We start from the raw sequence: 14,662 nt of genomic DNA, 5'->3' as shown, positions 1-14,662 counted from the left end.
GTCTAATTGCCTCTTTAAACCATTCCTATTGTTATCAAGCAAAAGGGGCTCACTGCTCGGTGCACTAGAAGCCAATACTCTAACACCAGGTTTTTGAGGAAAAAAAAGCTTCTATTACAAGTTGACTCATGAGAAGAACATAGTCAAGCTCAAATCTATGTCCCTATGCTGGCTTTAAGGCAGTAATTTTATTAGAAAAGGTATAGGGGGTGGATTCTGGGATTAGTAAGTGATTGGTGGAAGGAAAGGGGTCTGGAAAGTCTTCAAGCATGTGCAGTTCTCTCTTCATGCTACCTCTTGGATGGCATGTGTAGATTCTAGAGGAGTTAACATGAAACATGGTAGAAATTTGGGTTGTGATATAAGCAAGCTCATTCCGTGCTCACTTTAGTTGGCTATATTGGTTCCAGCCAGTTTCAGCCAGTTTTATTATCTTAGAAGCAAAGGAAGTTTCAGCTTTGCAGCAAGTTGTTTCTTTTCTTATCTATCATCCTGTAAACTCAAGAATTTCTGTTAGTTGCTGGTTTCTTTAACTCTTTGGGATACAATTTCACTGTATAATGTCAAGTGTTATTTTAGGGGGTTTCCAGAGATACCGGTGATCATTATGTGTTCAGTTCATCACCTTTTAACAGAAGTCTATCACTTGTTTCAATTTGTATTTTGTTGAAGCCTATTTTTTTTTTTTTTTTTTTTTTTTTGAGACAGAGCTTTGCTCTGTTGCCCAGGCTAGAGTGCAGTGGCGCCATCTCAGCTCACTTCAACCTCCATCTCCTGGGTTCAAGTGATTCTCCTGCCTCAGCCTCCCAAGTAGCTAGGATTACAGGTGCCCACCACCAGGCCCAGCTAATTTTTGTATTTTTAGTAGAGACAGTGTTTTACCACGTTGGCCAGGTTGGTCTCAAACTCCTGACCTCAAGTGATCCAGCCTCGGCCTCCCAAAGTGCTGGGATTACAGGCATGAGCCACTGTACCTGGCCCCAATTTTTTACAAACACGAAGTTAAATATTAATTCTAATTTGCTTGTCTGTTTTCAGGGATTGTTAATTCAATGTTGATCATCTTAAACCCGTTTCGAGTTGTAGAAATTGTAGAAGGAAATGTATCAGAATGATAACAAAAATGAACAATGATAATCATCATCATTTGTTGAGCGTCAGCTATGTACCAAGTTCTGTGTTTACAAAGTTCTATGTTTACAATGATTTATTTCTCTTCTTCACAACTAGATCTTTTTATGAGCTATGTCTTTTTTTTTTTTTTTTTTGAGACAGTCTCATTCTTTTTCCCAGGTTGGAGTGCAGTGGCGTGATCTCGGCTCACTGCAACCTCTGCCTCTTGGGTTCAAGCACTTCTAGTGCCTCATCTTCTGAGTAGCTGAGATTACAGGCATGTGCCACCACACCCAACCAACTTACTGTATTTTTAGTAAAGACGGGGTTTCACCATGTTGGCCAGGCTGGTCTCGAACTCCTGAGCTCAAGGGATCCACCTGCCTTGGCCTCCCAGAGTTCTGGGATTACAGCTGTGAGCCACCACGCCCAGCCAAGATATCTCCATTTTATAGTTGAGAAAGTGTGAGTCAAGAGAGATATTACCTTAGAGTCACAGGTAATCAGTTACAGAGCTAGTATTAAAACATGGTTTTCTAAGAATTTAAAGTCTGTTGTGCCCTGACCCTATCCTAGCAGCTATAATCCACTAAAGAACCATAGAACTGGTAACGGTGGCTGTAGAACTTAGGAATCCTTTGAAAGTTCACAAAGACTAGCTCCTAGCCTGGTCCCTGGCCTGGAGCATCAAGTGCCAACCCAACATGTAATATGTTGGTAGAAATTAGTAAGGGTTGAATGAATGATCTGACTAATAGATGCATGGAGCAAGTAGCTAAAGTAGTGATAATTTTGCTTTGGAATTAAAATCTCCCTTTTAAAAAGCAAAATCTATAAATATGTTTTTATAAGTAAAATTGCATTATATTTTCAGAATTTATTTTCAGAAAGCAGTCTTTTTAAGCTATCTCCTTTTGAGTTGCTCCCACTCTGTTTTGCATATTATACGTGTTATCTTGAGAGTCTACACAGGGACTTCTTAGAAAGTGTGAGAGTTTGAATTCCTCCTTCTGTTCAGCTCCCACAAAAATGACCTAATCATTATAATAGGGAAATGCCTACACCTTCAAGTAGTTTCGATAACAGTCCAGAATTGAACCATAACTTTAAAAGAGGAGAGTTAATCAAACATTCAGAGTAAATACACTCTCCCCATCTCCCACCTCCCTGGAAAATAAAATAATGGGAGAAATCTTTAAAAACAGAAAGCAACAGAACTCTAATGTGTACTTAGATTCAAGAAGAAGGTCTTGTACCAAAACAGGAAGATGTCATACTAAGTAGCGATCAGAATTAAAAGTGAAGAGGAAAGACAAAACATATTGAGAATAGATCTAAATGAGAATTGGACAGATAGAAGCGTAGTAATTATCAAAGAAAGAATGAAATTGTCTCATGTTTTAGAAAGACTTGATTTTTCATTCTTTTACAGATGTGTAATATCTAACATTACTGGGAACTGGGCTATGGAAAAGATACAGACATTAAACAAGTAAATATACAGATATAATTACAAATTGTGAAGGTCTGCAAGACAAAAGAATAGTACTTCAGTGCTTTGAGATCAGTTTTAGATTGGGAGGTCAGAGAAGGCCTAGATAAAGTGGCTTTTAAGCTGATATTTTAAGGATGAGAAAGAACCAACTAGAGTAAAAGTGAAGAGAATAGCATGTGCAAAGGGCCTGAGGCAGGAAAGGTTTTGCCATTTCGGACAAACTGAAATAGGTAATTGTGGCTGAAGCTTAGTGAGTAAGGAGAAAGATAAAGTACAAGAGGAAGTCGGACTAGATTGAATATAGGTTCTTGGTAAATACATCCTTGCTGGCAATATTAAGGGATTTTTTTCCCTAAAACAGTGGTGTGAAGGATTTGAAATAAGGAGTTGTGTAAGTGCCTTAGAGGAGTCAAGACAGGAAGAGGAGGAACTAGTAAGGAGTTTGCTATCCATAGTCATAGTGGTGGCTTGGATTTTTAGAGTGGTAGTGCTGGTAGAAATAAAGAAAAATGAATAGACTCAAGAGTTTTGAAGGTAAAATTGACGTGCTCTGGTGATGGATTGAATGCCCAGGGGTGAGACTGAAGTGAATTGTTGTAATGGGTAGGATTCACGTAGGAAAAAAAATTATCCCAAAATGCTACCAGAGTAAGAGTACCAGAGGGAACGACCTCATATATAATTATAAATTGATGCTTTCTGATGTAGAAATAAAGAACTAAATTGAAAAGAACCAAATTGGCATTTGCAATTCAAGAAATGATATACAGGATCTCTTCAATGTAAAGTTGTATATTTAGGCGACTTTCCTGAAGTCAAATACTTGAACTGGAAATGCAGAGGCATAATGATAAATAAGACCATGAAGTTTCTGTTTGAATAATGTGTATGTTGTTATTTTTATCTGTCTGAATAATTTGTATGTCGTTTTTATCTGAAATTATTTGGGGTTTTTTTGATGATTATGTTTATGATGGTAGTTGTTTGGCTTTTAAGCTGTCTTTATGACAAGCTTTCCTCTTTCTTTCTCAGTATGACAACATTTTGATGGAAGAGGCTGCTCAGATTCTGGAGATAGAAACTTTTATCCCTCTTCTTCTACAGGTAAGAAATAAAAGATCTGAGGCAAAGACAATAGAATTCTAAGAATGCTGAGGACAGCATCAGAAAGTTGTACAGTTTGGGTGTGCTGATTGCCGTAGTTATGTATTTTCCTTAACTTCATTATGTTTGGTATTCTATTTTAAGCCTGTAAACTTTCTTGAATCTATTCACTGGCTATTTAGTACTTGTTTTGCTTCCAGAAGTACTATGTAAAAATTCATAGTTTATTTCTGTAGTTTTGAAAAGATTTAGTAATTTTAATCAAGAAAATTACATTGTTGTGCAGTTTGGTGGGAAGATGAGCTGTTTCTTTGTTTATTTTGTTGTAATTGTTTGTAGAATTATTTTTTCATATTCACTGAATGCGTTGCTTTTCTTTATGCCTAAGTTTTTGAGCTAAATTGTGCTATTTAAGAATGTTTTTTACTGTACAATATTCTTTACTATTGAAGCATTAAAAACAAAATGTGAAATTCCCAACTTAAGGATAGAGACCACTCTAATATGCAGATAAATTGAGTTCCAAAAGTTGTTTTTATAAGTGAAGCTACTTGGAACTTGGAATGTATTCTATCAGATATGTTTCAAGGAACTAGGAGACATATAGAGTAGGAAATTGAAGTAGTAGTGTAGATAATTAAAGAAGGTAGTTTTTACTGCTTTGGTGGGTTCAGAATTGGTCCTCAGCTAATTGCGAAACATGTTTATTTCGCATCTTTCCATTTCTTTTCTTGGGCTTCTGTTTCCTTCTGTGTGCTCGTTACCTAATGCTGACCTAATCCTTCCAGCCCTCTTTGGATTACCCTGCCTATTAAAGTAGGGTAATTCCATGCTTGCCTTGTAAATACCTCCATTCTCCCTCACCCACTGTCACCCAGGAATAATAACGTCCAAATTGGTTCACAAATTGTTCTGTAAATTTGCTAGACTCCTCTTTGTGGAGCTGGTAAAGATTAGTAATTTGTAAGATAAGGAAGCTGTTTGATGAAGAGTGAGTCTCTCGGGTAATAAATTGGAGACGAGAGGATAATAGAGTATTTTGCCATTTCCTTACTTTTCATTTCTAGAATCCTCAGGATGGATTTAGCCGACTAAAACGATGGATTATGATTGGGGATCATCACCAGTTACCTCCAGTTATTAAGAACATGGCCTTTCAAAAGTACTCAAACATGGAGCAGTCTCTCTTCACTCGCTTTGTTCGCGTTGGAGTTCCAACTGTTGACCTTGATGCTCAAGGGAGAGCCAGAGCAAGGTAAGAGACAGGAAAAAAAATCATTCCCATTTAAGGACATTTGTTCCATGATCCAAGTGTTTGTGAATAGCTTTTGTGTAGACTATTAGCATTCCTGGCTATCTAGGAACTTGGGTATCCATAAATCCAAAAGCACTTTTGTCGACTTCTGCAAGAGATATGAATAGACCAAATAATTTATTTCCTTCATTTCATTCATTAAGATTAATTTAAGTAACTTACAATCTAATGGCTTATTTTCATTGTCCCTTCTCCTTTCTTCGTGTCCCTAAAAGATATACAGTTAATATAATTTTAAAATCTAAAAAAAAAAAGTGAACAAGAGGAGAACACACCAATTCTTACTTCATAAAGGATGCAGGCCCCATCTCATAGTTACCCCCAAATGTCCTCAATTTTTAGTCTTCCTTGATTTTTTAATTTAAGGGATAAAGATAGCATTGACCTCAGAAAGCGTAATAGAACTCTCATTTTCGTAGTACCTTCAGTCTTCTGACCCTTGGTTACTTGAAGTAGGGAAGTTAAGGTTGAAAGAGCATTATTGCTTAAAAGATGAGCCAAAATGGCTTACATGAAAATTTAAAAGAAGCACAGAAACAGAAACCTCCTTACGTATATTAAAAGAGATTTTACACTGCTAATATTTTCTGTTTGTGGGGGATTTGTCTTTGGAAAGCTTGTGCAACCTCTACAACTGGCGATACAAGAATCTAGGAAACTTACCCCATGTGCAGCTCTTGCCAGAGTTTAGTACAGCAAATGCTGGCTTACTGTATGACTTCCAGCTCATTAATGTTGAAGATTTTCAAGGAGTGGGAGAATCTGAACCTAATCCTTACTTCTATCAGGTAAGAAAAAATAGGAAGCTTGTAAGTTTATTTTGCATTTGCTGGCTGACATATGCCTAAATCAGTGATACTTAACCATTTGGCCATTGAGAAAAGGAAAGTTGGAACTCCACCTTACACATAGCATACGAAAAATCGATTTCAGATTGATTAAAAATACATGCACTAAAGAAACTATAAACAAACTAGAAACTACTAGAAGAAAATATTAATGAATATATAGTGTTGGAGTAAGAAAGGTCTTCCTAAGCTTGTTACAAAAGCAGAAATCATAAAGAAAAATATTGATTGGAGAAAAGATTTATTTTCAGTATTTAAAATTTATTTCAATATTTAACAAACAAGTTGAATTCTGAATATATTTATAGAACTCATAAATTGTTTTAAAAAACAAGACTAATAGGAAAATATGAATATGCAATTCATATTTTATAACAAGTATAAATCACTGAATCACATTTTCACTTCTTTAACAATGCTCAGTGTTGGGATAGGTTTGGGGAAACTTTATTCTCATACAATGCTAGTAGGAAAATAATTTGGTGGACAAATTGTCAGCATGTATTAAAAGCAATGTTCTCACTTCTAGGAATTTATCCTAAAAAAATAATTGGGCAAGTTTGCAAAGAGTTGTATGCTTCATGTTCATCACTGCAAATTATTTTGGAAATGAGAAACAACCTAAATATCTGTCCGTAGGGATTAATTGCATTATTACATATTCCATATAAAAGAAATACTAGATAGCCACTAATAATGATAACATTGTATTTACTAACAGGAAGAATGTTTATGCTATATTAAGTGGAAAAAAGTTGCAAAGTATATCTATAGTATCTCATTTTAAAAAGGAGCTGCAATACATACATATAGAAGTACGTGCAGATAATCTATACAGAATGACCTGGCAGCATATACATCAAAATATAGTCTTTGGTTGATAGCATTTAGGGTTATTTAAATTTTTTTCTTTTTTTCTGTCTCTCTTTACAGCAAAATATCCAATATAGGTTGTTATATAAATTAGAGATCTTGAGTTATTCATGAAAAAGCATCATTTATCATCAGCTTAAATGTGTATGCGTAGATCTAACTCATGCAGATCTTATTGTCCCTCCAAATATTTGGTTATATTAAATCAAGTTACTCTATTTGTGTACTTAATGCCTGAGAACAGATGTGACCTTTAAATGATAACTTTAAAAATATTAGAACCCAGTTCAAATCAGTGATGTTTCCTAATAGCCACCTTAGAAATTAATTATTCTATCAGTAATCAACTGATGTTTTCATTACATAATTTTTTTTGGAATTTCTTCTTTGTGTCAGTTTCATTGCCTGAGTCATAATGTAGTATTGATTGAAACATTTTTATCCAGATTTGTTACCTGTTTTTCTTACTAATTAAGCCTAACTCTAGATGAGTTTTTAGCGATTCAAGAAATAAATATATTTTCAGATGATGATTTGCCACTATTAAATATATTTCTGAAGAGTTGAAAACACTGTCCCCCAAAATAAGAGTACTGTGCATTTAAGTGATAACATTTGAAGAGTTAGTGTTGAGAGGGAAAGACTAGGTGGATAAATTAATAAAAGTCACTAATTTGAAGGTGACTTGACTCATTTGGAGCGAGTTCTAAAATGTTTGGTCACAATACAGTTCATGTTGTTTTATTGTTAATGCTTCATGTCTAACCTTTGGGCAAAGTACCAAATTGGGCAATGTTAAAGAACTAGAAAACTTAAATGAGCTTGTAACTCAAGCTGTGTGTCACAAAGAACCAGAATATAAATGATATTTCTAGAAGTCTTCCAGTAATCTTTCTGTTGCCTTTGCATGAAATCCAGCTTTCCTTTTTTTTTTTAATATTGTGTTTATATTCTTATTTTACTTTCTTCTTTCATCTAGTACTTTGGATTTAGTCTCTACTGAACTGGACCAAACAGCTTTGTGTGTGGTTCCTCACCTTTAAGTTGAATAAGCCTTAGTTTTAAGCTCCTTACTAGTCTGTAATTTAACAGTAAACCAGACTGACCAATTTGAGGTCACATCCTCATCCCACCTAAAGTGGTCTAGTAGAAGTGACAACCATTATGCAGAGAACAGAAACAAAGCATACAAAAAACATTAAGAAACATGAGGAAGGAGGAAAAGCATTGTGCAAAAATTGAGTCAATTATAATACTGCTAGGTGTATATGCTATTAAACTGGGTATTGTATTGGCTTCTAGTTACTTTGTTCCTTTATAGTTTTGTGTCTCTGTGTAACTACAGTTGTGGCACATTGTATAGAATTTTTTTTTTTTTTTTTTTTTTTTTTGGAGATGAGGTCTCACTTTTGTCACCAGGCTGGAGTGCAGAGGCGCGATTGCAGCTCGCCACAACCTCCGCCTCCCAAGCTTGAGCGATTCCCCCACCTCAGTCTCCAGAGTAGCTGAGACTATAGGCATGCACCACCATGCCCAGCTAATTTTTGTATTTTTATTAGAGACAGGATTTCACCATGTTGTCCAGGCTGGTCTCAAACTCCTGGACTCAAGCGATCTGTCTGCCTAGGCCTCCCAAAGTGCTGGGATTACAGATGTGAGCTACCATGCCTGGCCAGAGTAGTATTAATCTATAATGTGATTGTTATGGTCTTAGGAATATTAAGCCTTTAAGTTGGTAAGTTTTATTTTAGGATTGTTCGATGTATTGCAAATTAAAAGTTTTTATCACTGTTAATGTAGCATAAAATTATCCCTCAGTTTTATGAAAGGTACTCATTTATCCAAGTTACTAAGTCTTCACTTCTTGCAGTGTGCAAAGTGAACAAGTTGTGCTTATCTAGATGAGATATTTTCTCTATAAAATTGAAACAAAAGCAAATAAATGCACAATCTGATTATGTTTGCATTACAGAATCTTGGAGAGGCAGAATATGTAGTAGCACTTTTTATGTACATGTGTTTACTTGGTTACCCTGCTGACAAAATCAGTATTCTAACAACATATAATGGCCAAAAGCATCTTATTCGCGACATCATCAATAGACGATGTGGAAACAATCCATTGATTGGAAGACCAAACAAGGTACTTTTATAATTATAATATGTTCTCTTATTCATCATTTTGGCAAGATGGAAAGGTTTATATTGTTCTACTTTGTCTCTTTGCTATCTCCTTTTAAGATATTTGAGAAAATGAAATAATGGGAACTATAAATAACTGACAGTCTTGCTGGTTTGATGTGACTTTCTATTTCACCCGCATAAAAGATATTTATTGATGGTAACAGAAATGTTTCTGAAACTTTTTGTTCATAAAATGATATATAACAAAATTACATTATAATATGTGTACTGTTACAAGGAGTATGTTTGTTTTGCTTTGCAGAGGTATAATTTAGACTGCTTTTTACTGTGTATAGGAGGAAGTTGTCTTGGGAATAAGGGAAGATTGTAAAATGTATTCAGACCTTGGGATTTAAAAAATATATATTTTTTTATATAATGAAAAATGCATAATATCAAATAAAATGATTCTTTCATTAATGAAGGGTTGAATACATTAGAAAAAACATAAAGATAATACTAATGATAAAATTAGGATTTTAGCTGTGAACATGGCTATGTAAAAGCTCACCTTTTTTGGAAATTATGCAAAAGTAACAGGAAAATGAGAGAAAGAGGGGACAAACTATTTTTATAGACTATCTGGGCAGTAGCAGAAGAAAAGAGGGCCTTTTGTTATGAAAACCATCCAGCCTTCAGAAAACAGCCTTGCTCACCCCATCTTCATGTCTCCCACATAGCTAATCTAAGAAACTTACTTATTCAGTGATGAATAGTATAAAGGGAACTAGCACAAGCTCAATTTATAGGAAAAAATGAAGAACAGCAAAACATAGATAGGATACATGCTCCAGAAAACATGTTGGCCTGGAAAAGATGAAATTTTCAAATATACATTTTGCTGTAAATTGGAAAATACTTAATGAAGTACCCATATCTTTGAGGAAAAGCTACAAAGCAGAGAAATGTAAGAACTCAGAAAGAGATGAAATGTAAGCTGGAAGAAAATAAAATCAGAGGAATCAAAACAAAATCAAAAGGAATACAGGGAAGAATAGACACTGTGCAGAATACTTCATAAGGAATAGAGTGAAACTGAGAAACTAATAATTTTGCAAGTTTAGAAATAGAAAGACCTCAATATTTGAGTCCTTTTACAGAAAGTCTTACTCAAATAATAAGGAAAGTTACTTTCTCTCATAACAAGATGGAAATAGGATGGTTCCAAGGTTGGGTTACAGGGTAGCTCAATGATGTTATTCTGCCCTGCCAATGTCAGTGTGTGAGCCCAGTTCTCCACATGGTCGGAGTGGCAACAGAATTCCCAGGTATAATATCCACACATAACAACAAAGGACTTATATCCAGAATATATGAACTCCTATAAAAGTTATTACTAAATAAGGCAGACCAATACAAAATGGGCAAATGACTTGAACAGACAATTAACGTAGGAAGATCTACAGGTAGCCAATACGTCATGAAAAAGTGCTTACCATCATTAGTTGTCAAGGAAATAGAAATTAAAACTACAATGATATACCACTACCTACCCAAAAGAATGGGTAAAATGATGAAGATTGACATTATGACACGTGTTGGCAAAGATGTACAACTGAAACTCTAGAACTGGAACATTGCTGGTGAATGTGTGAAGTGGGATAGCAGTTTTGGAAAAGTTTGACAGTTTCTTATAAAGTATGCACTTCCTGTACAGCTCAGCAATTTCACTCCTACGTATTTATTCAAGAGCAATGTAAACATGTCCACAAAAATATTTGTACATGAATATTTATTGCAGCTTTATGCAAGATAGCTTCAAACTAGAAACAGGCCAAATTTTCATTAAAAGGTGAGTGGATAAACTGTGGTATATTCATTCAGTGAAAGAATACTCAGAAAGGTATGAATTTCTCATGTACACATACATGAATATATCTCAGAAACATGCTGATTGAAAGAAACAGGACACAAAAGAATATATCCCTTTTATGCTATTTTTATGTAATTCTAGAACTGGCAAAAAATAATCTGTAGTGACAGAAAGTAAATCAGTGGTTGCCTGGGACTGGGGTGTGCAGATTTGACCAAAATGGGGCCTGAGGTGATGGACATTTTTATTGTGGTAGTGGTCACATGGGAAAATGTGTTGTCAAAATTTATCAAATTGTACACTTGAACACATTTTATTGTGTATAAACTATACCTCCATGTAGTTGACTTAAAAAGTGTTTTGTAAACTTCCTAAAGATAGACTATAAATTACAGTATCTGCAGGGTAAGCAATAAACTTTTTGTTGAGTTGATGAAAAGATAAATGCCTGAGTTGCCAGTATTAGTGACCGAAACCTTTCTGAACTTCCCTGTTTGTACATACACTTTTTCTTTTCCTTTTTTTTAAGAAACAGGGTCTTACTCTGTTACCCAGGCTGGAGTGTAGTGTCATGATCTCAACTCACTGCAACCTCCACCTCCTGGGCTCAAGCAGTCCTCCCAACTTAGCCTTCTGAGTAGCTGGAACTACAGGCACATGCCACCATGCTCAGCTAATTTTTGTATGATTTGTAGAGATGGGATTTCACCACATTGCCCAGGCTGGTCTTTAACTCCTGGGCTCAAGCGATCTGCCCACCTTGGCCTCCCATGTACATATATTTTCAAACTGAACAGAAAGTACAATGAAGATTATTTGTTTTTTTCTTTGATGGAGGAATGCTGTAGACATTTACTAGTGATATGTTAAGTAATAAATAAGCATACTAAGTTATATTGCTGAGCATCAAACTGGGATACCAGTTAATAAGCTAGACACAGTCCTTGCTTTCATGAAGTTTTGCAGTCTAATGGGAGAAGACTGTTAATTCCAAAAATAGTTATTTAGTTATCAGCAAAGGTAAAGACAAGTGCTGTAAGTGTGAATAACATAAGGATGTAGTTTGATGTGGTTAGTATGGTTTATTTAATAATGTTCATTAACTTGTTCTTGGAATTTCAAGCCTATGATCATGTTTCTTTTGGGATTATTTTAAGGATAAGATGTTTGTTTCTAGCACATTATTTAAATGATCTCTAGCGTTTTTTGGCTTTTGCAAATGCACCATATTTTCCATTTTTTATTTCTAGGTGACAACTGTTGATAGATTTCAAGGTCAACAGAATGATTATATTCTTCTTTCTCTGGTACGAACCAGGGCAGTGGGCCATCTGAGGTACGTAGGAAAAAACTTCCATAATATTTATTGAACTTTTCTATGTACTTCAATTTTGAAATTCTGTGGCTAAGTGTTCTAAATATTTTTTAAGTTTAAACTATAATTACTAGGCAACTTTTGCTGCTTTTTGTTGGAATGTAACATCAAATTCCTTGTAGTAACTATTGTCATTGCTGCTGGATTTTTTTACTCTTAAATGTTTTAGTAATTTTAACAGTTTTACTCTTTAGTAACACTCAGAGATAGCGTTTTATCATAAAATCTTAATCTGTCCTGTATCTGTTAGAAACTTAATATCAGAAATTAAAGGAGATAAAGAAGTAAAAAGTCTTCAGAATAAATTTTCATTGTATAATATGTTTTCTCATTTTTTGTCATACACAATCTTGCAGCCTTAGTGTTAGAGGATAAAGGAGCCATTTGTTCTCCCTGGATTAAGAATTGTCAAAACAAACAGTAATCTACTTTTATCATTTATTATGATGTATTTATGTGCTAGAGATTTATGGAAATAATATCTTCTTATTATAAAGCATCCATTTAGTTTTATGTAAACCTTCATCTCATATGACATACTAACAAAACTAAAGAGAGTTTATTTTATTACTTTATTGGATAGACATAAAAAGAAAATTCTCCAAGCTCTCATAATATTGTCATTAAGATCTATTTGGAGCCTAACCCAGTGATCAGGTTTCATGAAATTGATAACTTTTATGTAAGGGTGAGTAAAGATGTAATGTTTTAAAAAATTGTTTCGCGTTCTAAAATAGTTTGTTTTTGCATATTAAGTGTCAAGCCAATATTTACAGACTTAACTTTTTAAAAAAGCAATTCCTTCTTCTCATTGAGATGTATAACTACCATCTGAATGGGCTGTCACTATGGTTTACATAATTAACATCTCAAAAACTTACAGTATGAATATATGAATACTCCTTCTGCCCCCTTCCTCTCCCTACCTTTTTTCTTAACTCTGTGGTACTTGGTCTTCAAATTCCAGTGACTTTAGTTCTTTGCTGCCCTATGCCTAATTTTTCTGTAAACTTAGAAAAAAAAGAAAGATTTTGAGGATAAAATGCTTATGAATGAAGGGTTAAAAGAAAACCTGATTTCAGTATTGTCTTGAACATCAAAATTTTCTAGCAAAAATACCTTTATCCCAATAAGTTAAATTTATTTGTATTTGCCAAAATTTTCCTTTGAAACTCCAACTTCTTCATGGGGGATAGTGTTGGTGGTGGTTGTGCATAGAGGGGATATGTCAGTTCATTATTTATGATTCCAGTTACCCAGGTAGCTTAGCCTAGGTATCTTAGCTAGAATTTCATCAAACTTTTAATAAAAATTTGTGATTTTTAGAAAGCTAATCTTTCATATCCTTCCTTTTATATATAGGCAAGAAACTATTTCTGTTTCAGGATACCAAGGAAACCTACTTCCTGCCATATCTCATTTTTTTCAATAACATTATTGAGTTGTAATTTGCGTATACAATTTATCTATTTAAAGTGTACAATTCAATGATTTTTTTATATATTAACAGCTATGCAGTTATCTCTACAATCAATTTGAGAACATTTTCATCACTGTAGCAGGAAACCCTGTACTTAGCAATTACTTCCCTCCCCTCTCCCCCAAACCCTTGGCAACCACTAATTTACTTTTTATCTCTGTAGATTTGCCTATTTTGGACACTTAATATAAATGGAATCATATAATATGTGGTCTTTTGTTACTGGCTTCTGTCACTTAACATATGTTCAAGGTTCATTGTTGTAGAATGTATCAGTGCTTCATTCCTTTTCATTGCCGAATAGTATTCCATTGTGTGGCTGTGTCACATTTTATTTATCCATTCATCAATTGGACATTGGGTTTTTTCCACTTTGTGGCTATTAGAATGAATAATGCTGCTATGAATATGCATATACAATTTTTATGTGAACACTTGTTTTTCTTTCACTTGGATATAGACCTAAGAGTAGAATTTCTGGGTCATATGGTAACTCTGTATTTAGCATTTTAGGGAACTGTTAGACCGTTTTCCAAGTGCCTGCCTTATTTCTTTTGCTCACACCTTTTTTTCAGCCAGGGTGGACTAATTGGGTGATTGGGTTGGAGCCAGCTTCAGTTCCAGAGGCCTGTTTTAGGACAATGTGGAGTTGTTTAGTAGCCAGAGTAGTGGGACAGTTCTGGTCCCTTTTCCAGCATTCATTGTTCTTGTACCGAACTGATTTGGACAGCCTAGCTACCAATAGAAATGCGTGTAACCTGTTCTGAGCCAAGTAATGAGGCTGCAGCTTTCCTCTGTTGTTTCCTCATAGGGGTTCTATCAGAGTGTTGGCATTGTTGTTTAACAGTGCTTTTCCTATCCAGCCATCTTCTGGGGACTAAGAAAGAATGTTTAGTCCACATTGCCCTGCTTTCAAGACATAATTCCAAGGAACTCTGCCTACTCATGTTACTATCCTTTGTTTTTTTGCCTGGTAGTTTGTTATGTTCATAGTATTTGGTCATTCATTTAACAAACATTTTCAGATCCATCCATTGTTTGTCAGTGTGCTAGATTCTTAAT

The 14,662-nt window shown here is 34.7% G+C and overlaps 1 protein-coding gene across 1 annotated transcript in view; it reads left to right on the top strand.

The window, feature by feature from the left end:
• AQR (aquarius intron-binding spliceosomal factor) overlaps nt 1–14,662 on the top strand; it is a 112,565-nt gene that overhangs the window by 89,420 nt on the left and 8,483 nt on the right. Inside the window, exons 28-32 of the mRNA XM_024232417.3 lie at nt 3,641–3,712; nt 4,780–4,967; nt 5,644–5,815; nt 8,721–8,891; nt 11,996–12,081. Coding sequence (XP_024088185.1) covers nt 3,641–3,712; nt 4,780–4,967; nt 5,644–5,815; nt 8,721–8,891; nt 11,996–12,081 — 689 coding nt within the window. The remainder of the gene's footprint in view (nt 1–3,640; nt 3,713–4,779; nt 4,968–5,643; nt 5,816–8,720; nt 8,892–11,995; nt 12,082–14,662) is intronic.

This window comes from Pongo abelii, chromosome 16, assembly GCF_028885655.2.
Source record: "Pongo abelii isolate AG06213 chromosome 16, NHGRI_mPonAbe1-v2.0_pri, whole genome shotgun sequence".
In the NCBI taxonomy this organism is placed as follows: Eukaryota; Metazoa; Chordata; class Mammalia; order Primates; family Hominidae; genus Pongo; species Pongo abelii.
The sequence above is the reverse complement of the archived record's forward strand: the minus strand, read 5'-3'. Positions and strand labels throughout refer to the sequence as shown.